The 25039-nt window shown below is 41.3% G+C and overlaps 1 protein-coding gene across 4 annotated transcripts; it reads left to right on the plus strand.

Moving 5' to 3' along the window:
• The first annotated feature begins 378 nt into the window (after positions 1–378).
• YME1L1 (YME1 like 1 ATPase) lies at positions 379–23559 on the plus strand. Of its 4 annotated transcripts, none has more exons than XM_035129451.2 (21): positions 379–602; positions 2710–2841; positions 3897–4059; positions 5049–5147; positions 6583–6692; positions 7624–7771; positions 8291–8374; positions 9372–9454; positions 10659–10749; positions 11676–11828; positions 12939–13071; positions 14010–14072; positions 14547–14659; positions 16396–16551; positions 18135–18286; positions 19191–19317; positions 19431–19504; positions 20806–20892; positions 21572–21706; positions 21891–21991; positions 23276–23559. In XM_035129451.2, exons 1-21 carry the CDS (start codon positions 570–572, stop codon positions 23277–23279), a joined length of 2241 nt encoding a protein of 746 aa, XP_034985342.1. In that variant the 5' UTR covers positions 379–569; the 3' UTR covers positions 23280–23559. The 4 variants fall into 4 exon arrangements, with proteins under 4 accessions (XP_034985342.1, XP_034985343.1, XP_034985339.1 ...); XM_035129448.2 differs by lacking the exon at positions 379–602 and adding an exon at positions 641–1097; XM_035129449.2 differs by lacking the exon at positions 379–602 and adding an exon at positions 643–1097 and having other exon boundaries at positions 7624–7765.
• Positions 23560–25039: the final 1480 nt, after the last annotated feature.

Here is a 25039-nt window from a genome sequence, read left to right on the forward strand (position 1 = left end):
ATAGGGCTGGGCCACGGTGAGAACAGGTTGCTGGACCTGGACTAGATGGACCTCTGGCCTGATCCAGCAAGGCTCTTCATATTTATTTATTCGTTTATAACCCACCGTGCCTCCCCATGTTATCCTCACAACAACCCTGTGAGGTAGTTTAGCCTGAGGGTAAGTGACCCATAGGTTTTGAACCTTGGAGTCGACTCCCAGGTCCCTAGTCTGACACTCTAATCACTACATGAATGCATCTAGCTCTAGGGGCCCATCCCGCACTCAAAACTACTCCGCGCTGACTCTTAAGTGCTGCTCTACGTCGGCTAAGAAAAGAGACCTGCGGGTGACCCGGAAGCAGTTCTTCCTGGGCCGCCCACATCCGGGCTAGCGGACGAGCGTTCGCGTCGGGTTCGGTGCGGGCTGTGCCGGCGGCAGGAGGCGGCCATTTTCCATGAGAGCTGAGTAGTCTCCGAGTTCCCCTTTTCCCTCTGTCCAGAAAGAGCCCGGAAGGGCCGAGAAGCGAGGCCCCGACCGGAGGCTGCGGAGAGCGGGCCGGTCCGTCTGCGGGGCCGGGCGTGGCGACGATGTTTTCCTTCTCCACCACGGTGCAGCCCCAGGTAAAGGCCTCGCGGGGGGAGGGCGGGGAGTCTCTCTCCGGGAGGAGCAGCTATTGTTCTGCGTAGCTACTCGGGCTGCTGGGAGATCCGGGCCCAATATGTCGCCGGCGGCGGCTGGAAAGAGATCTGGGGCGGAAGGAGAAGGGAAGCGGCCTCTTGGCCACCGGCTGCCCGGCCACGTCTTAGAGAGAGGCGGGTTTCGCGCCAGCCTTTCTCGGGAGCGAGTCGAGGTTTCAGGACCCTACAAGAAGAGCCCAGCTGGATCCTGTTTCTGAACAGACAGCTTCCTCTCACGATGCCCCCAAACAGCCTTAGGAGGACAGTGAATTGGCCTAGTATCGAATATCCAGGGCTATGCTGCTACTGAATATGGAGGTTCTACTTAGCCACCCGTGTTTAAAATCTCCGTGGGTCGCGGCGCCGTTCTCAATGTTATCACCTTCCCCTTTAAAAAAAGTAATCAGCGCAGCATGTCTTTGGAAATTAAGACGTGAGGTATTATTTCCATTTGCCAGTTCGGGCGCTGGTGTTTGTGAATTTCATTAGACCCCATTAGAAAAGGGACAGATTACTGTATTTTTCCGTGTGTAAGACTATATTCCCCCCCAAAAAACTTTTTAAGTTTAAAATTGGGGGTCGTCTTAAACACGGAATGTTTAAAATATTTCTTAATTTTGGGCTCAAAAAATAGGGGTCGTCTTATACATGGGAGCGTCTTATAGACGGAAAAATATGGTATATCCATGCACCTTACTGAGTGACATTCAGTGTCATGCAAATGGACTTCTCTCAACCCCTTTCCCCACACAATCCTCCACATCTGCACTGGAGGCTCCCCTCCCCTCAAAAAATAAACCCTCTGAAACAGGTTTGGGGGAATAGCGGGGCTCTGTTCCTCCAGTCTGTTTACAGGTAGACGACAAACACTATTGAACTTCATCAAGTGCTGATAAAATTATGAATCTTTGTTTGACCCTACCTGCTTAAGTCTTTTTTTCTGAACTAAAAAAAAAAAGCCCAAGCACTTCAACTTTTCCTTAATAGCATTGTTAGACACAAAAGTTATAGGTAGATGGGTCTTGGGTTTAAAGGACAGTTGGGTTGGTGTACAGTAAAGGAAGAAATAATTTTATTATTCATTTAACAAAATTTAGAAGATTCTGTTTAGTTGTCATGGCTAGCAACTGTTGGTAGGCTAATAGTCCGTGAATGCTTCATATGGTTTACATTGATGTTACGTTGTCATGTTTAATGCCCTAACATCTCAGAAAAGCTGCTGCACCCTTCCTTATCTAATGCTGCCGTTGCCTTTTTGAAGAATTTTGTATGGTGTAACATTGTCCATGGATGACATTTATTGCATTCCTATGTAGAATGCTTTTGGGGGGGCACAAAATCATGCACTTGAGTTGGGGGACTAATGAAAGCAAGATGGGGCACAAAACAGGCCTGTCAAGTTTCCAGTTAGAGTAGTATGTAAAGAAATATGTTGTTTTAAAAGTACAGTCGTACCTCTTGTTATGTCAGTCTCCAGTTGCATTTTTTCAGGATACGAACTCATATACTTCTGGGTTTCGCTGCATGCGCAGAATGCTCTGCGCACCTCCCGCATGCGCAGAAGTGGCGCTCTAGTTGTGGACTTTTTGGGGTGCGAATGGCACCCCGGAATGGGGTGTATGTTCTGTTTTGTTGAAGCTTATGCACTTAAGTAATTTCTTGTGATCAGAAGAAAAGCCAAGGAGAGATGAGCCCTGAAGCAAAAAACAGTAGAAATTGATTCCTCTCTGAGAACTGCTGGATGCACAGCTAGACAGAAAGAATACTAAATTACATTGAATCCTGCCTTTTTGTAAATATCAGGAAATTTGCGAGAGGCTGTTTCACCTAATAAGCAGGGCACTGGTTTCTTGGTTCTGAAGGAAATTAACTCCTTGCAATAATACGTTTATTCTTTTTAAAAAGTTGTTGCTTTGTGTTATAGAAAACATGCTCAAAGCATTGTTTTTTTAAAAAAAGAGGAAAAAAGATTTCTGTTGTAAAAATTCAGATTAAATAAACGTAGTGATTTTAAAGATAGTGCTTTCACATAAACTTTCTTTTACTCTAGGTCACAGTTCCATTGAGTCACCTCATCAATGCCTTCCATTCACCCATAACTCCAGCTCCATCATTTGCTACACCATCTACCCAGTGTGTGCAAAAGGAAGCTGCACCCGAACATGAGGTGCAGAATAGTGAGGTAAGAATTCTCTGATAGCAGTGATAGGTTTATTTGTGTTCGTGTATCATTTAGCATGATTTAAATTTGCTTGGTGCCTTATATGTGGCATAAAAAGGAATATTATAAAGCGAATTTTGATACTCCTTTTAGTATTCTATACTGTCCTGGGACAATCCAGATGGAGTATTATTATTATATACAAAGCTCCACACTTAGTTTTGAAAAGAGAGAATTTCCTGATATGCAAGTATTCATTTGTGCACAGCTGATTAAATATTTTTTGTGCACTGCAGTTACAAACATAATGACAATTGTTATTAAATTTATTACCCTGTTCTGCTGAAGTTGCCTTTTTGAAGAATAAGACAACTTACTTGGTCTCTAAGGTGCTACTGGACAATTTTTTGGGAAGGATTCTTTTACAGACTTTTTTAGAACAAAAACATTTTTAAGGACTTGATTCTTTTAAAGGAATTTTTTTGAGGAGTTTTTTTAAATAATCCTTTTCAATATTTTATTTATTTATTTCGACTACGGCAGACCTGAATCTAGAGATTTGGGGTTAACTCCGAATAAAGTTCGGAGTTAACATGCATAGGATTGTATTGCCAGTTACAGCAGAAATTATAACTCTTTGAAATTGTTAGTTTACGAGTATAACTGCTCTAGAGCTACAGCCCTTCAATTTGAATTAACGATGTATATTTTGCAATATGGTCACTGATAATTTCTTGATGTTTGAAACTGCGCCAAATAAAGGCTTTTATTGTACATAGATACTGCTTTCATTTGCTTTGAGTAAAGAGCAGTGACTTCAACTTAGAAATTGTATTTTGGAAAATAATGACTACGTTTTAAACAATTGATGGAAATAAGTCGATATTTTGAATAGCCTTAACGATTGGGGCTTGCAGAATGAAATGGGGAAAGCGTGTGTGTTCTAGACTGCTTCTACTTTGGGGACCGTTTTTAGAATCATATTAGTTGGACATTTCTTTTTCTTTTCTTTTTCCCCCTTTTTGAGTAATCTGATGTTCTTAAACGTTTCCATTCTTCACCTGTTCTTTTTACAGCCAGTACTTAATATACGAGACCTAGGACTTTCTGACTTGAAAGCTAACCAGTTTGATGAACTAGTGGACAGGCTACTACCTGGCTATCGTGTAGAAAACAAAATCTCTTCACACTGGCAAACATCGTATATATCTGCACAGTCCTTCTTTGAAAATAAGTATGGTATGTCTTAGGATATTATGGCAGCGAAAAGTTGAATCGCTTACTGAATTGAAGCCAAGGCAGCATCACATCCCACCCCTTAATATATGGTTCCAGTGAGATGCTTGTTTTCTGCTTCGTTTCCATGCTTATTTCTTCTATAAGGCCCCTGTAATGCAGGGATGGCAAAGACTTTTTAGCATGAATGGTCTTTCCCTTCTATGCGTCCTTCAGGTTTGATGTAGGGGTGTGTGTGTCATGCCTCTGCTGAGCAAGGCCAGAGGCAAAAGTGGGCAGAGCAACAAACATGAGTTTTGCCTTTGTGCAGTAGGCTGTGCACTGCAAAGTAGTTGCACAATTGTGTTATTAGACATAAAACACATATTGCTCACAGCAATAGTTAAGAGCAATAAGAAACATGTAAAGAATGTTCTATAATTCTATATGGGACTCTACCTTAACTTAGACATGTAAATAACCACTTGCCTGATTTCATATGGAGAGTAAGAACTTTCTCAAGGCAACTGAGTACTGAAGTTTTTATATACTGTACTTAAATAAGTGATTCTTTTACAGGCTTTGGACATAGTATTAAGTACCAACATAGTTAAGTGTGGGCTAGTAAACATTTTTGTGGACCTTTTTTCAGGGCTGCTTTTCATAATATTACAGTGACTGAAAAAACTAATTTGCAACCTAAGAATACAAAAAGCAATCTTGTTCCCAAGAGGAAGCTCTGTTAACCACAGCAGGACTCACAAATAAATGTGGATAGGATCAACATGTTCATTTGAGAGTGAATCGGACTGATTAACTCTCAAATGAAATTAAAAATGTGAAGTTATTTTAGTTATATATGTTTTGAAATAGATTTTGGAGACTCATTTTATCCTGTAAAATATTTTCATTTTATCCTGTAAAATATTTTGAACCTATAAAGTTTTTCTAAAGCCATTGTTTAGCTTAGTGATTGCAATAATAATAATAATGTTTTTATGGTAACTTCCTAGGTTTCGCAGATGTGTTTAGTGTCTTGCGCTCATCTTACCTGTACAGACAGCATCCTAGCCCCCTCCAGAGTGTATGTTCAGATCTTCAACGTTGGCCAGGTATGAAGTAAGAAGATTCTTTTTGATTAAATTGATTTAGCTGGCTGAAGAACGTAGTATATACCCTGTTTCTCATATTTTAAGACATACCCATAAAATAAGCCATAGCAGGATTTTTAAGCATTCAAGGAATATAAGCCATACCCCGAAAATAAGACATAGCGATAGGCGCAGCAGCAATGCCGGCCGCGGCAGGAGGAGGAAAAAAATAAGACATCCCTTGAAAATAAGCCATAGTGTGTTTTTTTGAGGAAAAAAATAAATATAATACGTGTCTTATAATATGAGAAACACGGTACTACAGGATGAATCCTGAGTTCCCATCAGTGGAGCTCTGCTCATGTGATGCTTGTTAGAGGAAGGAGGTTATTCTCCTTGACTAATTCCCATGCCTCTGAAAAGCTGTTCCAGAGGGTTGGAACTTATCCCTGCTTCACATGAGGTAGACCTGGAGGCTGGGAATGGAACAACTGGATCCAGCTCTCTAAAATTACTTAAATTAATTAGTTGTATTTTTGAAATTTTACTTTCAATGGCAGTGATTAATGTAACACTTGTAGTGACATTCAAGCCTTCTCAGATTTCTGTTTCTCACAAGTTTTGAATTCTCGACTGAACTTCATTGAAGGGAAGGGAGTTAGTATTACCTAACTACCAATTACCTAACTTGCAACTGATGCAGGTTCTCTTATTTGTCTGTTATTTGCCGTATCTGCGAAGTTTGGAGACTCCACAGGAGCCTCTGTATATATGAATGTTCTGTATTTAGCAAGATCTCCTTAAAAATTGCTTGCTTGAATAGAGTGAATTGCTGTTGCTATAGTATGGCGAGTGTTGCTATTCTTTTAAATAACATAACTAGGATCCAAAGAGCAGCCTGAAGGGTGCTTAATGGGGGGCTGATTTTTAAATTTGAACAACTGCCCCTTCCCTTCTTTTTCCCATGCTGTATTAAGCTGCTTTGAAACTCCAGATATTTTTGTATGTGATTGCTATACAGTCATACCTCATGATACGTCCGCTTCATGTTGCGTCTTTTCAGGTTACGGATGCGCCAAACCCGGAAGTCCCAGAACGGGTTACTTCCGAGTTCGGCGCGTCTGTAACCTGCGCACAAGCGCTAAATTGTGCTTTGCGCATGCGCAGAAGCACCGCATTGCGTCACATGTGTGTGCAGATGCGGCACTTAATGTTGCGGCCATTTCATGTTGCGAACAGGCCGCCGGAACGGATCTCGTTCGCAACATGAGGTACCACTGTACAGCATAGAGGAGTACTGTTTTGGGGAAACTACTCAAAACACACATGCACACACCCAAAAGCACAGAACCTGGTGTTTGGCTCTTTGTATCGGCTGTGTTTCAGGATTTACACTAAAAAATTAAGTAAGGAAAGAATTTATGTTATGTTGAAACAATGTGTTGTGTGTTTTAAGTTTTTATTCAGACACGAGGTTTTAAGACGCTGAAATCAAGAGCAAGACGGCTGCAGTCTTCATCAGAACGATTAACAGAAACAGAAAATGTAGCGCCCTCATTTATAAAGGCAAGTCTAAAGATTTGAGTGTTCTGATCATAACCTCTTCTGATGCCTGTTTTATACAGTGTCTTTAAAAAATACCTGACCCATTAAAAATCGGAAGCCAAGTCCCGCTTCTCAGGAGTTTGTAGACTGAAGTAATTGAGGACAGGTAAATGTGGATTGAAAGGGAGGGATCAGGAAGAGATAAGGGATTTATGAATCATGATGGTAGTTAGGTTGTTAGAAAGCTGATGTAGGAAAAGATAGGTAAAAGGGATAATTGCTGATAGGTATACAAGCAGAATCCATCTTAAAAATAGATGACTATATACCTTTTCACATCTAGAATGTTAACAATTTCAGCTGAATGGTACTGTAATCCAAGCACTGTAAAATCCAACGGGCAAGAATGTCCTGGAGACTGATGGATAGTGATATTTCACTGTAATTATTTGAATTGCTGCCCAGAATTCTAGGGTGCTGTCCAGTTACAGTAATATGCATGTACAACAGACTTTGGCTCACACCAACTTTCCATTCCTCCCCACTGTGGCCTCCTGCTCTAGAGGGTCGTCCCCCCTCCCCCCCCAGCAGGAGGGGGTACTTCAAGGTGAAGGACAGAAAAGGGAAGTCTCATCACATCCACTGCCACAAGATTGGCTCTCACCCCTGCATGATGCACTTGCAAGCCTTTCCATTGCAAGTGGTAGTATTGCTACTTGATAATTATCCATTCATATAAAAATTTAAAAGGTCAATGCATGCTGAACTTTAAGAGAGAGGAGAGTGCTCTTCGGCTCATGTTCTGTCCCCTGTTTACCACACGCATCTGGCTGGCCACTGAGAACAGGATGTGGGAGTAGGTGGCCTGATCCAGCAGGCTATTATTATGTGCCCAAAAATCTGACCCCTGGTTTAAAAACTAATGCAAGTGTTTTCTCCATCAACTCCTTAGGGTCTCCTACTGAGAGATAGAGGACCTGATGTTGAAAGTGTAGATAAACTAATGAAAACAAAAAAGATACCTGAAGCTCAACAAGATGCCTTTAAAACTGGATTTGCTGAGGGCTTTTTGAAAGCACAGTCACTCAATCAACGTAATGGTTTGTTTGTCTTATTCAAAGTGTTCTGTTTTGTATGTGCGGTATTACAGATCACATTTAAAATACATGGTAAATGAACCCCCTTTGTGCCGTATCCATATATGGTAGAAAAATAAGAATTAAGCAGCAGGTTCTTCATCGTCATTGTCCCACAATGTCATCCCCTTATCACTTAGTCTAGCTCAGGCACATCCAACAGGTAGATCATGATCTACCGGTAGATCACTGGATGTCTGTGGTAGATCACTGATAGATCACTGGCTCTCCCCTCAGAAGCTCAACAACTTTGAGCCCAAACCCTAAGAAACCGGGACTTTCCTTCTCCCTAAAAAAAAAGCTCAACAACTCTGAGCTGACCCCCCCCCCAAAAAACGGAGGTAGATCACTGCCAGATTTTAATTCAGAAAGTAGATCGCAGCCTCTTGGGAGTTGGCCACCCCTGGTCTAGCTGATTGTCAGCTTCCTTGGATTTTATACAGTAAAAAAATTGCTTGCCTAATATATATTTTTCTTCTTTAGATTCCATAAGACGAAACCGTTTCTTTGTCCTTGTTCTGATCCTGCTTGGCCTTTATGGTTTGTCAAAAAGTCCTTTTTTATCTGGTAAATGCCCCTTTATGGATACTGGTTTGTTAACTTTTCATTCTTTTTAAATCTTTCATTTCCTGCTTTGCTTTGTGAGGTTAGTCTGTTATTTTAAGTCTAGATTAAAATCACAAGTTGAATGAATTCACAAAGTGGTGTACGCTACTCCAGGTGAAAACATCTAGTGTTCTTTTCTCTGAAATGAGTAATAGTTGGGAAAATATATCTTGGTAAAATTTGAACAAGAACATTTCATAGACCTCACTTTTCTTAGGACAGTTGAATACTTTTAGCACCCTAAGTAGTTGTGTTTCCTACTGATTTTCAATACCTTGGTTCTTGAATGGAATCATTTAGTTTCTCAGATCAGACCGTTATTTTTAAAGACAGATTTGTATAGATCTGGTGTGTCATAGAATTACATCTATGGATATTTCTTTAACATTCTTCCAACCCAAGTAAGTTCTTGCATTTCTTCCAGAAGCTTTGGCAAAACTTTGGCAGTGAGTTCAGTAATGGGTCGTTGAGAGTTCCTCATTGTAAAGATTTGGTGTGCAGGGTGATATGATTCAGATGTTGGAGATGGGCATGGGGGTACACTACACAAGTCTTTATAGCAGGCATCCCCAAACTTCGGCCCTCCAGATTTTTGGACTACAATTTCCATCATCCCTGACCACTGGTCCTCTTAGCTAGGGATCGTGGGAGTTGTAGGCCAAAACATCTGGAGGGCCGCAGTTTGGGGGTGCCTGCTTTATAGGTATAAATATCTGTTTAGCTGGGACGTAGTGAATGGCCTGATAGTATTTGATGCTGAATCACTACTGCAGCTAAATAGATAAGGGCATAGTCAGTTCTGAGAGCCACACGTAAGAATACAATACAAGTGAACTAAAGAATTTATTTTTTAAAGAAATGCTTAATTGAACATTGGTAGGTGCAAAAATAGCTATGACAAATGATACTGACTAAATGGCCTATCAGTAAATTAATCTATTTTATCCTTTGCTTTTAGTGCGTTTTCGAACAACTTCTGGGCTTGATGCAGCTGTGGACCCTATTCAGATGAAAAATGTTACTTTTGAACATGTCAAAGGGGTAAGTTTAAATGCTTGATGTCCACCAACGATTGAATTGAAATTTATCTATGTAATTTATTGATATACCACACAATACTTAAAATAGTTTCTAAGCAATTTACAAAAAACAGCAAACAGTGACACACGGAGGCCACAGTGTAATGCAATGCAAAATTTGAAGAAAACTGCAACAGAACACTATAAAAAAATCCAAGAACAAAGAAGCACAGCAGCACATGTTGAAACATTTTAAGGGTACGGGATCCTTTCCTTCTTCAGCCTTCCTCCTGCTTGTGACGGACAAATACAGAAACCACTGCCTGTGAATGCACCCTGCAGCTCACACACATCCATGGATCATGCAATAAACCCGAGATGAATATTGGTGTGGGTCTGCCAATATAGTTGGATGGTGGCCTCTCACGCTAGCTTTTCTTCCTATAATACTTGCCAATATATGATGTGCCTCTTGTTGTTCAGCTTCTGGCAACTTTGCTTTGTCAGGAACTGTTCCATGATGATGCAGTGTAGCGTTGCCAGCATAGGTGGCTACATTCTCCATTTGCCTCCTGTAATGACTAAAGTTCACAACAGAATTATCCATGGCAAACAAATTCTACAGATGGATCCCTGATACTTTTTTAAAAATCAGACAAACTGCTGCTTCCTTACATGCATCTTTGAGTATTGTGTTTTCTTTTAAATTGTTCCATCATGATCTTACACGTGATCACAATTGAGGTTTAATTGCTTTTCCCCCTAGCACTGTACTCTGATATATTATGTAGGAATTAGTTCTCCCCCCCCCCCTTTACAGTTCTAGAGGCTTTACCTAGTACAGTATATGTTATTAGCTGTATGACTTGGTTTTTCAGTAAATGTTTTATGTTAAATAAACATAGGCCAGAGACCAGTGTAGTTCTATATCTGTTGTCCAGTTGGACTTCAGACTTTACTTTCTTAAAATAGCAGCCTTCCTCTTGCCACAGGGCAAACTGCTTTGGAAAGCATGGGAGTTTCCAGGCAGCTGACTATACAGCAGGGGCCCCTGTATTTTAAAAGCAAAAAAAGTTATACTGGGGGGGCTCATGAGCCTTTGTGCTTAAAAATAGCTCAGGATTGTGAGCACAAGTCTACCTAAAGCTAATTTGGCCAAGTTATAAAACAAGTCTTTAAAAAATGGTGGCATAAGATATTCATTTTAAAATTTTAATTGAATGAAGGTTGAAGAAGCAAAGCAAGAGTTGCAAGAGGTGGTAGAATTCTTGAAAAATCCTCAGAAATTTACTGTACTGGGAGGTAAACTTCCTAAAGGTAAGTGTGAGCTTTTGATTGTTGACAGGTGCTTTCATGGGGGTGTTCATACCACTTGTTACATTGCAATCCTATTTATGTGAGGCAGGTAATAACCTCATGTGCCTCTTTCATGAACATCCTACAGCAGGTATTCCTCTACCGTCAGAGGCATTCCACAGGGTCCCCTCACTCCCCCAACACACCCCTGGATTGTGGGATGAATTATACCAGTCCTGACATACTGAGAAGGAAACTAAAAAAAACTGCAAAGGGAAAGGAAAAATATATCCAAAGCAAGCACAGAAAAAGGCAGTTTCTCTACCTTTGCTACTCCTGCTCTTTTTGAATTGCTCTGCCCTTTGTGTCTTTTAAATTTGTATTTAGTTCACCCCTCCCCTTTTGTAACTCTTGTGATTGATCCTTTTTCACTCAGGGGAGTGTGTTTGTTGTCCAGATTTTCTTTTTGTATACTCTCTGTATTGGGTGGGGAGCCTTTGGGCCTAATTAAGCTTTGTCATTTGGCCCAACGGGCTAATGACCTGACATCACGTATGTTATCAGACCAGGCGTGGGCAGGTACAAAGGTAGCTGGGCTCTTCCAAAAAGGACTTCTGAAGTTTACAAAGACCAGCACAGGGTTCTTTGCAAGCCTTGGGTGACGCTTTGAAATCCTGACAGTCAGCCAATTGTTGGGGTTGAAAGCGCAGTGTCACCTGACATTGTGATGTTAGGTGATAGATGGGTGGCCCGCCCTTATATTAAATAACTGTCAGATCCAGATCCACATCCCTAGCCTTCATAGTTGTCCTCCTCCTAGCTGGGCTGAAATTTGCAGTGACTAGAATCACTTGTTGAGAAATTATAAAAATTGGGGTAAACATGGGCGATAATCAGTTCTACATATGCTTTGTCATAATTTTATTTCCATGTCATTCTTTCCCCAGGTATTCTGTTGGTCGGACCACCTGGAACTGGCAAAACTCTTCTTGCTAGAGCTGTGGCAGGAGAAGCTGATGTTCCATTCTATTATGCCTCTGGATCGGAATTTGATGAGATGTTTGTTGGCGTTGGAGCCAGTCGTATCAGAAACCTGTTTAGTGAGTACAACTTAGTTTTACCTTGAAAATGGGCTGCTTTCATGAAGACATGTATACCTGAAGGAGCGGCTCCACCCCCATCATTCAACCCAGACACTGAGGTCCAGCTCCAAGGGCCTTCAGGCGTTTTCCTCACTGTGAGAAGCCAAGTTACAGGGAACCAGGCAGAGGGCCTTCTTGGTACTGGTGCCTGCCCTGTGGAACGCCCTCCCATCAGATCTCAAGGAAATACAGTGGTACCTCTAGTTACGGACTTGATCCGTTCCGGGTTCGCACCCCGAAAAGGCCGTAACCAGAGCGGCGCTTTTGCGCATGCGCGATAGAGCACTTATGCACGTGCAGCGAAACCCGGAAGTAAACACTTCCGGGTTTGCCGTGTTCTTATCTTGAAAAGACGCAACTAGCAGCGGACGCAACATGAAGTATGACTGTAAACAACTATCTGACTTTTAGAAGACACCTGAAGGCACCCTTGTTTAGGGAAGTTTTTAATGTCTGACGTTTTATTGTATTTTTAATATTTTGTTGGAAGCCGCTCAAAGTGACTGGGGAAACCCAGCCAGATGGATGGGGTATAAATAAACAAACTATTATTATTATTATTATTATTATTATTATTATTATTATTATTATTAATTTCAGGAGTGTGGATGAACACATTTTGAAATCTAGCAGTTTCTTATTGAATACATGCTCTTAAGTCTAAGCTCTCTATTAAAATAAAGAAGGCTGTAGCAGGCATCAGGAAAATTCAAAAACATTCTATTATTATTATTATCATCATCATCATCATCAAAATTATATCAAAAGTCTGAATTCTGTCTGAACGGTTTTAACCCAATATACGTATGTATATATTCATTCCAGTCTGGACCTTTATCATGGACCCATTGTTTTATCCCTAATTCAAAGAACAGTTGTTTTTCCTTTTGACTGCTTTCTAGCTAAAATAGCAATACTGTATAGGCACCGAAAAGCTATTTTTCTAGAAAAGTGCAATTTATGAGGGTGGCCAGAATAAACTTGTGAATCTCATATTAGAAATGTGTGAAGAATACAAAATGGTGTTTGTAGTATGAAGAAATAAATTTTGACATGTTGCTTTCTTAGGGGAAGCCAAAGCAAATGCACCATGTGTTATATTCATTGATGAGCTAGATTCTGTTGGTGGCAAAAGGATAGAGTCTCCAATGCATCCCTACTCAAGACAGACTATAAATCAGCTCCTTGCTGAAATGGATGGGTAAATACTAATTTTCTTTCTGAGCCAAGGGATTATCTGTTATATTGGAACATCAGAATAAGGAGAATGAGTGTGGGGTTCATAGGGAGAGGTGTGTGGCCCCCCAAGCAGTAAAATAATTTGAAATCTGATATGTCACTTGGAAAGAATATCATACCATTTAAGGCATGTTCAAATGCCTGGTATCACCCTACATAGCAGGGTAGCCAAGCCCTGGGAAACCCCAGATTACTATACTGCCCAGCAGCCATATTTTATACGGATGCTGCTATTCCAACTAGTTGATAAGCCTGCAGCACCCTCTTTTTCTTTGACCAGGGCACAAAGTGGTTGGTATGCAGGCAAGGATTGTCTAGGCGCACAACATAGCATAGTTTAGTTAGGAGGGATGGTGGTTACACTAGAGTAGCAGGTCTACTGATCATGCTTTGGGCTGGTGTCACTAATTACAGCCTACCTACAAGCCTGTTTCATTGAGCCATTTGCCTTGATCACTGCTAATCCAGATTTTAGGGCATGTCACTCATAACTAAGCTTTCAAATTTGCAGCCATAAGATGGCCGTGAAAAGAGGATAGATTCTGAGGCAGAGTTCTCTGAATACCTGTTGCTGAGGGGCAAAAAACAGGGGAGGGCATGCCCTGCTGCGAGGCTTCCTCGCAGCATCCAGCTAGCTGTTGTTGGAAACAGGATTTTGATTCACTGGACCTTTGGTCTGGTCCAGCAAGTCTGCTCTTACATTCTTACTAGTATTCTTCTGGCATGCCTGCAGATTTCCAAACAAATGGATGACCCCCACTCTGGAGCCTTAGAGTGCTTTGAGTCATGCCTAATAAAGGGCTTGCAGTTGCATGGATATTGCTGTACTCATTGTAAGAACAGAGAAACTCTTCACACCTAAGTACATTAACAAAAGCTCTCTTCTCTCTCTTTTTTAAGCTTTAAACCCAACGAAGGCGTCATTATCATTGGTGCAACAAACTTCCCTGAAGCATTAGATAAGTATGTGTGTGTGCGTATATATGCATAAAACGTAACTTTGCATGGCTTGATTTTGTGCATATATGACTTTGAAAGCGTAGGTCAGTAATAGCTATTAAAACTTACAAGGTACTATTCTTGCATCATGTCTGTATTTTTATCTTTGAAAGCAGCACTCAGAAGGACTAGCCCCTTCTAGCTATCATTATCAGGAACAGCAAAAATGACAGCAGTGGCAGCCGGGATGTATATATGAAGTGTTGGTTCATAAAGTACCTTTTGCCTTGGGGTTCCTGTAATCCAAGGAGGGTTGGGAGGGTTGTGTGGAGGCCATTTGCTTGTGTGAAACAATTTTTAGTAAGTCAGAAATATATTAGCTGCTCACTTTACCCTATCATGTTCTTAACTCTTAAAAAATTAAAAATCAGTCATCTGGTTAGCAAGGATCTTAAATATATTGAATCATTCACAGAATTGTTTTTCCTCCCCAATTAGTGCTTTGATACGTCCTGGCCGCTTTGACATGCAAGTTACAGTCCCCAGGCCAGATGTCAGGGGCCGAACAGAGATTCTGAAATGGTACCTGAATAAAATAAAGTATGATGAATGTAAGTATAAATATGCAACTGTTATCTTGGGAGCAGGCAATACAGAAAGTTGTAGAGTGGCTGTAAATTTTAATCTGTTTCTAAGTCGCTCTGTGAAAGCGAAATTATGGCTATGGCCCAAACTATGTTTCAGACCGATAGGTTTGGCCCCCCTGATTCTGAGGGATAATTTTAAATCTCCATGGGAAAGGGAAGTGGTAGAGGAAGTGCAAAAGTGCGGTCTGTCCTCCCTTTATATTGAGTCCATGACGTTCAGTCGCGCTAAAGCGATGATCGCTCAGAGATTGGGGGATATCGCCAGACAGGAGGACATAGCCCGCATGAAATCTGGGATGTTTTTAGGGGAGCAGGTGTATCGGTCTGCACCAGCCCGTTACCTGGCGGATATCCACTACGTGGAATACCGCAGACTACTTACTGCGGCTAGACTGAATGTCCTTGATTCGGCGGTTTTGAGGGGAAGATTTGGAGGAGTCCCATACGGTCAGAGAATGTGCCATTGTGCCTTGAGTGAGGTAGAATCTACAGAACACATTCTACTGAGTTGTCCCTTTTATAATGATCTAAGGCAATGTCTTATAGCCCCGTATTTATCTCAGTTTAGTTCCCGACTAAGAGAACGGCAGGCAGCATATTTGCTAAACAAGCCCACTGGGAAAATAACCTTCTCAGTGGCTAAATTCCTTTTCCTGGCGCTCAAGTGTCGGAAACGTATAATCGAATGTCTTGATGCGGGTTACCTGTAGGAGGTTTAGTAGTGCGGTCATACCCCATTTATGTATCCCGCTGATGCCCTCAGTTTTATATTTTTATATTTTTATGTATCCCGCTGATGTCTTCAGTTTTATATTTTTATATTTTATGTATCCCCCTGATGCCTTAAGTTTTATATGTTTATCTTTGTACTGAGAAATGTTTTTGTTCTGACTATCGGTCGAATAAAGTATATTGAAGTCGCTCTGTGACCTCTAATTTAGATATGTGTTCTAAGTTCCGAATCACCTTGATTTTTTTTTTAAAAAAATCTCTGTTCCCCTTTCACTATACTGAGGAATCTGAAATGGCTATAGCTTGTTTCCCCTTTTGGCCAAAGTGGATGAAATTTAGGGCACATGAGCTATTCCAGTGGATTAAAGCATGCTAAATTGCAAACAAATACGTCCAGGGGCTTTTTGAGAGGTGCGGAGAGTAAAACAGAATCACCCCCCCCCCAATCTAATTGGGTGGTGGTGGATAGGGAATACCTTCTTAATAAAGAAAGCATAACTCTGTTGATGTGCTTTAGCAAAGAGCTCTTCAATACTCCACAGGCAACCTTTTGGGCAGCCTCACTATTTTCAATGTCTACAAACATAAGAAAATATGGAGCTATAAGGTAAAGAAAAGTATAGAAACGCAGCGACACAAGACTTTGTAGAGGACCTGATCTGGCAGTTTATTGACATTGTTCTTTGATGTGGGGAGGGGAGGGAAAACCCCAATTCACTCCAGTTTTTGGCCCACACATGAAACCCCTAGTTATTACATGCTTGTGATTGAAATTCAGAATCTTGTCACCAGTGGGAGCCAGAGTCTTTGATTTTGCTTACGGTATTGCTTGAATAAATCAGTGCTCTGTTCTTCATCTATATTGTGATTATAGTGGCAATAAAATTAAAGTTCGCTTTAATGTGAAATAATATTAATTTCTCAGATTAGGTTGATATAGGACTTTGTGTGTGTGTGTTTTACTGCAGCTATTGATGCAGAAATCATTGCAAGAGGAACAGTAGGATTTTCTGGAGCTGAGCTAGAAAACCTAGTGAATCAAGCTGCATTGAAAGCTGCGGTTGATGGAAAGGATATGGTTACTATGAAGGAGCTAGAATTCTCAAAGGACAAAATTCTTATGGGTAGGCTATTTCTAAATTTGAATTTCTGAATTCAGAGAGGTAAGTATTTTGACCTTGGGCACTTCATGGGAGTTAAGTAACAAATACAGCACTTATATGCTACACTGAGGGTTTTTGGGTTCTTGCCATTATTTCTAACAAAGAATTATCAGAGGTAAGGAACCCTACTTGTGACATGGAAACATAAAGAACCTAAACATAGCTTGCCTTTGAGGAAATGTGTTTCAGAACCTGAATGTGTGCCTAAAATCTCCTGGAAACAGGGTAAAATGTTTATTTGGTTTCTGTAACCTTGAATCCTCTGACCCAGGCAAACTCTGGCCCTCAATATGTTTGGGACTACAATTCCCATCATCGCTGACCACTGGTCCTGTTAGCTAAGGATGATGGTAATTGTAGTCCCAAACATCTGGAGGGCCGGAATTTGCCTATGCCTGCTCTGGTCCATCCTGTATACCGGGGTCAGCAAACTTTTTTGGGAGGGGGCCGGTTCACCACCCCCAAGACCTAGTGGCGGGTTGGACTGCGCGCGTGGCGGAGGAGGCCAAGCTCCAGCCCACAGCATGGCCATGGGGGCCGGCCAGTGAGCAGCAAGACTTCCTCTCAAAGCCCAGCCCGCTTCCTCTGCAGGGTGGGGAGAAGCCAGGAAGTGGGAGGGAGGAGGCGCCACCGTGGTGTGTGTGTGTGGGGGGGGGTCGTGAAAAAATTGTGGCTGGAAAAAATGGTGACAGTGATTCCAGAACCCTTCGCGGGCCAGATCCAGAGGGCAATTGGGCTGGATCCAGCCCATGGGCCATAGTTTGCCAACCCCTGCTGTATACAAATACCTAACTCTTCTTTAGAGTGTGGATCCTTATGGTGTCCATGCCACCCATGGTCAGGTGGGAGGAACCAGCAGACTTGGGGGAACCCCCAAATAGCCCAGTGAAGATAGAACATGCTCAATAGCCATGGAGCTCTGATTGGTGGTTGACTGTTGAGAATAAACAATAGCAAACGGTGGGGCAGGGTGAATGGAATGGAGTATAGTGGAATGGAGTATCCTGACTGGCTGGCTGGAACCTTAAGAAGAGCATTCTCCAATGCAGTGTTTTGCTTGTTCTCCCCCTTGGATATACTAGTAGCAAAATTTAGTGCTGAGTTATGGCTATGGAGCCCAGATGCGACTTCTGAGCATGCGCAGGGGAATCTCAAGGTTTGAAAAAGTAAAAAAAATATTTAGGGAGGAAACAAATACAGAGGTACCTCAGGTTAAATACTTAATTGGTTCTGGAAGTCCATACTTAACCTGAAGCGTACTTAACTTGAAGTAATGGAAAGTGGATTAATCCGTTCCAGACGGTCTTAAATTGAAAGTACTCAACCTGAAGCGTACTTAACCCAAGGTATGACTATAACGGGACAAAAAACCCTTCAGAACAGTTGAGTGAGGACTGAGCCTACTAAGTCTCCACTTCAGTGTCTGCATGATGGTGAGAAAAGCAAATGGGTTGTGGGTGTGAGTGTGTGTTACGAGTAGAATGGAGCATCTGCTTGCATTTGGTCACTTTTCAGCTTCCGTGATTTCCTTTCTTTGCTTTCAGGCCCTGAGCGTAGAAGTGTAGAAATTGATGATAAGAATAAAACAATTACAGCCTATCATGAATCTGGGCATGCCATTATTGCATACTATACTAAAGATGCAATGCCAATCAACAAAGCAACAATTATGCCACGAGGACCAACACTTGGACATGTGAGGATTTTGATTTTGTAGAGAATACCCACTTTTGACCACTTTACTGCTTTACTTTTTCAACAGAGCTGATATCAAACACCTGGCAATATATTTCCATAGTAAAATGTAATTGAAATGAGAACCCGGTTGGTTGCCGTGGCATTCGTTATGGAGGTTCACCTTCATTACATAGGCACCAGGCGAAAATGTTTCTCTATAACCAAGACTTTGGCTGATTAATATCCTGTGGCCTTTTAAATGTGTTTAAGGGGAAGATTTACTAGTTTGTTTTTGTTTTACTATGTATTTTATGTTTTCATTTTGTATTTTTATTATCTGAACCACCCTGTGATCTTCAGATGAAGGGTGGTATACAAATTTAATAAATAATTATTATTATTGCCATTTTAGAAATGTTTTATATACACCCTGCAGTGCTATTGGTTCAAAAAAGACATCCACTTGTGGATGAAAACATTCATTCATCTGGCTCTGCTGCATTTTGAACTTTGGGACTATTGCCCAAACACATGCACAAAATTGTTTCATAGCAGAGTTGGAGATTCCCCACTCCAGCTGCAGGGGCTGAGTGTAGAAGGGCTGTTACCTTTAGAGTACCATAAGCCCAGATTGGCCATCAGCAAAAAGTTGCTTTTGATTTATTTCTCGCTAAGATACTGCATGACCATGACAGGTCCAGACAGAGCCGGCAACAGTGCAGGTGTCTACTCTTCGGGAAGCAGGTTTTAGTTTGGGGTAGAGAAACCAACAAATGTCTCAGAAGGGTATCAAGGCATTTAGTATCCTCTAACTCGCCTCTGTTTCAAGATTGTTAAAGCAACTAGCCAATCAAAGCAACTACAAAGTGTAATTTGCTATTTTCATGAACTTTAATCTCTGCTCACACAATTTTGTATTAAAGGTGTCTTTGCTGCCAGAAAATGACAGGTGGAGTGAAACTAGGTCCCAGCTGCTTGCGCAGATGGATGTTAGCATGGGAGGAAGAGTTGCAGAAGAACTTATATTTGGGGGTGATTACGTCACAACAGGTCAGGAAAAACCCGAAACAAGATTAGTATTCAAAATGTTTGTTTTAACTTCAAAATCTGAATTGCTTTTGTATAATTTCTTGTTGTTGTTGTTGTTGTTGTTGTTCATTTAGGTGCTTCTAGTGATTTTGACAATGCTACTAAAATAGCAAGGCTCATGGTGACTAAGTTTGGAATGAGTGAGAAGGTAAGATCTAAATATCTCCTGTTTGAGTTTTGGATGCTGCCCTCTTATCTCCGCATTGATGAGTCCTTCAGGACGTGGTATCAGACCCTTGTATTAAATTGCTGTTATCCCTATCTGGATCTTTAGACCGTAGTGTATTATAAAGTGAAATGTATATGTGATCAACTCAGCCTTACGGATTATCAAAGATGTGAACAGCGTGGGTGAATAAGAAACACGTTTTGTCATTTTTCCTTGGAGATTATACAAAGCAATTTAAAGTGTGGACTTGACAAAATAGTAGTGATAAGTGAGACACTGCTGGCCTCCCAATGCAGGGTTACTGGCACTTACCAAGAAGGGTGGGGTGAAGCATGGGAGTATTAGATTGGTGCAGAACAAAGGAGCCAATCTCCCCCAGCTTTATCCCACCTCTCTGTCCCTCTGTGTTGGAAGTCAGCAAAGCAGCTGTGCACCTCGCCAGCCACTACTGTATATGTTACACTGCCATGTTCATTTCACAGCACATTGGGGGGGGGTTGGGGTCTGCACATTTTTGCTCTATAGTACCACAGGGAGAGCTCAATCAAGCACCAGAAAGCATTTACTCCTTCTGCCTGTATTCCCTTATATGTTTTGTTTCCTCCTGGTATGCCCCTTCCTTTCAGTCATCGTGGATAGTGAAATTTCTCTTAGATGCATGTTTTTTTTTGTAATCTTAAAAAGCAACAAGTTAAGACAATGATTAAAAATTAATATTAAGTGTGAATAATTTAATAGGATTATCCACCAAAATGTGTGATCGATGACAAAGGCTGCAGTCGTATACACTTACAGGGAGAAAGTCCAGTTGTGAACAGTGGGACTAACGTTCTTTTTCTTTTTAATTGTGGGACTAACTTTCGAGTAGACATTACTAGATTTATGCTGACAAGCTCCCTCCCATCCAGATTTAACAAGAAGGTTGTGATATGGTGGGCAGGGCAGTCTCGAGCAGGTCGGGCGCCCTGGCGCTGAGGGGCAGAGATCGCTCTGGCGCCCTCGCAGGGCGCAGCATGGTTTCCGCGTGGCTTTGCCGCGCAGCGCCCTGCCTACCGGCCCGGCGCACCACACCACCGGGGCTCTACCTAGTGGTGGGATACTTCTGTGTACAGCTTCAGCTGTTTAAATATCAGACACCTTGGGGGCCTGTTGCAGCACAGTAGATATTATTTGCAGGATGCTGAGATGTTAAATTGCACAACAATTGAATGTAATTTTGTACCCTTGAAAAGTCCTATATATATAAGTTCCTTTTGTCTCTTTCTTTTGCTTTCTATAAGCTTGGTGTCATGACCTACACAGATACAGGGAAACTCAGTCCCGAAACCCAGTCTGCAATTGAACAAGAAATAAGAATGCTTTTAAAGGTAAGAAAAAGTGTGATTCTCCCATCATGGAATAACTGGAATAAATATTGGGTGAATAAAGTTTTGCTTCCCTTGGGTTTCATGTATATATCTAGTAAACCATAAAAATGGCCTAACTCCTAATTCAGTTCATGACCCTGTTAAAAGCTTAGGAACTTCCTTTACAAATTATTATCAATAGAACATTCTTCAAGCTCCTTGTTGCCAATAGATTCCTTTCTCATATTCCGTTATTTTTCTACCTTATTTTTCCTTCCATCCATTGTGTTTCTTACTTGTTTTAAACTAAAACATTTATGGAGTCTTGGTTTCTGCAATGAGTATACAGTAATACCTCGGGTTACGAACACGATCCATTCCGGGTCGCAGTTCGTAACCCGAAAAGTTCGTAACCCGAAAAATTCCCGAAGCGCCATTTTGCGCATGCGCAAAGCGTGCACGCCGCTTCTGCACACACGCAGCGAAAATACTTCCGGTTTTGCGCAGTTTGTAACCCGAGGTGTTCGTAACCCAAGGTACGACTGTACATGAATAAAATTGAAACGTGAATATTTGTGGCTTTATTGAAAATATTAGATCAGGGGTCAGTCTTAAAACAGTTTTTAGAATACATGTCTTCGATTTCCAGTTTTGTTGCAAATGATCCTTAATGTGTTTATTTTATTTTATTCTGTGATAGGAATCATACGAACGAGCAAAGAATATATTGAAGAACCGCACAAAAGAGCACAAGAATTTAGCGGAAGCATTGCTGACCTATGAGACTTTGGATGCCAAAGAAATTCAAATTGTTTTAGAGGGGAAAAAACTAGAAGTGAGATGATAACTTCATTGTTAAGCGTTCTAATGGATTACTTGCAAGAATGCAGTAGTCTCCTTATGCAGTGTAGCTCCCCCCCCCCCTGATGCGTGCGTGGTAATAATCACATTTCTTAAGGATAAGCAATTTGTCTTGTGTGCTTTTGTTACATTTTACCTAACTTTTTGTATTTCCTTAGAAAGAGATGCCAGGAGCAAAAGAAGTTCCCACAAGTATAGACAATACGATCTCAGGGTTGAATCCCGCTTCTTTGGAAACCTCAAATACTGACGCTGAATAGTATGTCCTTAACATAATCTTCCCTAGCTAATTGCTCCATGTGGACTTGGACGTGTAGCTGTTCAATCGTGCGGCTTGAGATCCCTTAAAATGCTGCAGGATCTACAGGTTGCAGAGGGGATGACATTTCCATATAGTTTAATTCCATGGGCAGTTTGTAAAACCATCACTCCTCATTTAGAAAAAAACCCACAGATTTTATTTAGCAGGTCACATAAGGCTACAGGAAGCTGGGAACTGGCATTGCTGTAACAGAGCCACTCACTCCCTGCCCCCCACTGGTCGTCTTATAAATGCCAGGGTGTTGGAATCCTGGAGCATAATAACTGGGCAGAGAAATAATAGGGTTTTCTGTTTGGATGCCTTTAGATTTCACTGGGGGTGGGGAGTGGAATTTTAATGGCTATGAAAAATTGCACTGCCTCTTCAGAGTCAGTTGAAGACCTTTCCAGTTTTGTTTAAGTGGTATGGGGGTGTAACTGCATTGCTCTGAAAGGTGCTATCCTGTTGGATTTTTAAAAATGAGATAGTGTATGGCTCTTTTGAGAGCTCCATCAGTTTTCTTAGAAGGCCGTATTGAATCAGTCAGAGTATTTTAAATTCCTCTTTTTGTTCCTTTTAAATCAATCCATTTCCCCAATAAAAATACAAATTTTTTATTTGAAATCTTCAAATCCTTCAACCCATGTTATGAGCACATAGTACCCAAACAGAAAATGTGTTCAGTGATCTTCTGAAATGTTAAGAGTTGGGCTAGGGTGGAGTGGGAAACAATTGCTAGTAATACTACTGTTTTGTGGGAGGATGGGCAATGGGTGGGTTATTCTCACAACTTTAACCCTTACACTTCCCCATTCAAAATAGGTACAGTGGTACCTCGGGTTATGAACACGATCCGTTCCAGGACGCAGTTCGTAACCTGAAATGGTCGTAACCCGAAGCGCCATTTTGCGCATGCGCAAAGCGCGCACACCACTTCTGCGCATGCGAACACGCGCATGGCGAAAATACTTCCGGGTTTGCGGAGTTCGTAACCCGAAGTGTACATAACCTGAGGTGTTCGTAACCTGAGGTACAACTGTATTTAAAAGAGAAAAGGTTTTGTGCCAGTCAGTGGGGGGAATGAAAGAAAGTTGGCAGTGAACTTTCAAACTAGTGCTAACATGACACATTGCTGTGAATACAACTTGACAGTGTACTTATTTTTGAATTGGTTTAAGAATTCTTTCATTCAGCAAATCCAGTACTCCAGTGCAACTTTCTTTTTTTGCTTTTCCCATTCAGCTAATCTAGTAACACATGGAGGGACCTCAAGACCCTGTCTTAAAGCAGAATACCAAGCTGCTATGCTGACACATTACAAATATACACTTTGTAGTGACTTACAGTGAAAGATGTGCAAAAACAGCATGCTTGGCACCTTTTTAAAAGAAATTAAAGGTTTGTTTTAATTATGCAGAAAACTTTTCCTCATTGTAAATTGCTTTATCTCTGGTTTCCCTTTTATGTAAATTGAGGTGTACAAAACATATCTTAAACCTGTAAATAAATTTGAGAGTTAACCGAAATGTGGAATTTTTTTAGTGAATTTGATTTCCAAATACAGGTAGGTAGCCGTGTTGGTCTGAGTCAAAACAAAATAAAAAAATTCCTTCAGTAGCACCTTAAAGACCAACTAATTTTTTATTTTGGTATGAGCTTTTGTGTGCATGCACACTTCATCAGATACACTGAAACAGAAGTAACCAGACCCTTATGTATATTCAGAGGGTGGGGGTGGGGGTGATGGGAATGGGTGATGGGCTGATAGGAGTGGTAAACCTGTTGATGACTGTTAACGACTGTTAATGACTGCAATTGGTGTGTGGGGGGGAAGCAAGGGCTGAGGTACTAAGGAAAGCTTGATCATGTATAATGAGATAAGAATCCTATGTCTCTGTTCATTCCAGGTGGCTCCATGGTTTTAAGCTTGCTAATGAGTTGCAATTCAGCAACTTCTCTTTCCAGTCTGTTTCTGAATTTTTTCTGTAATAAAACAGCTGCTTTGAGATCTTGTATAGAATGTCCTGGGAGATTGAAGTGTTCTCCTACTGGTTTCTCTGTCTTGTGATTCCTGATGTCAGATTTATGTCCATTTATCCTTTGGCGTAGGGTTTGGCCTGTTTGTCGAATATAGAGAGCTGAAGGGCACTGTTGGCATTTGATGGCATACACAATGTTAGAAGATGAGCAATTAAATAGTCCTGAGATGGTATGTTGGATGTTGTTGGGGCCAGTAATGGTGTTGTCTGGGTGTATGTGGCAGCAAAGTTGGCATCTGGGTTTATTGCAGGCTCTGGTACCAGTGTCCATGTTAAGTCTGGTGGTTTCTCAAGCTCTGGGAGGAAGACCTTTCATTACCTACAGACAGCCACCCAATCTTAAAACAACTCCTCACCCACAATAATACAACCACCAGACTTAAAATTGGCAACATTCCCTGGCTTCCCATCAGCTGGAAAATGTACCCATGGAAAGTTTCCTATTACACAACAGACTCTGCTCCATCTCAGCATATTAATATCTCATGCCTTTCATGCTATAAATTTAAAGAACAGCATCTGCACACCTAGCTACCATATGTGCTAATAATATATATAAAAATATTAGCAATAGTTCTTACTGATTATCCAGATTTAATACTATTCCATACAAATGCTGGGATTCTGAGGTGAGATACCCACACAGCGGAAGTCCAGTCACAACAGAGAGACAGCTTAAGGTCCAAAGAGTGACTGCTGCAGAAGATCAGGCTTCAGTAATACAGTTCTTGATATATTCATACACTTTGTAGGCTTTGCAGATAAATATATCTACAAGTAGAAAGTATTTCTGTTGCTCCAGCAATTCAAGACATAATACAGATTCCGACAGCACTCACTGACTGACTCTCAGGACAAGACACAGGACAAGACAGATGCCTCTATCACCTATATCGGGCATCACCAAACTCGGCCCTCCAGATGTTTTGGGACTACAACTCCCATCATCCCTAGCTAACAGGATGAG

The sequence above is a fragment of the Zootoca vivipara genome, chromosome 12 (assembly GCF_963506605.1).
Source record: "Zootoca vivipara chromosome 12, rZooViv1.1, whole genome shotgun sequence".
In the NCBI taxonomy this organism is placed as follows: Eukaryota; Metazoa; Chordata; class Lepidosauria; order Squamata; family Lacertidae; genus Zootoca; species Zootoca vivipara.

Coding starts and splice junctions, on each gene's coding strand:
- YME1L1 (XM_035129448.2), top strand. CDS start 957: ATGCTGCTACTGAATATGGAGGTTCTACTTAGCCACCCGTGTTTAAAA. Junction 9,455..10,658: donor CTTTTGAACATGTCAAAGGG/GTAAGTTTAAAT, acceptor AATTGAATGAAG/GTTGAAGAAGCAAAGCAAGA. Junction 19,318..19,430: donor GGGTGATTACGTCACAACAG/GTCAGGAAAAAC, acceptor TTGTTCATTTAG/GTGCTTCTAGTGATTTTGAC.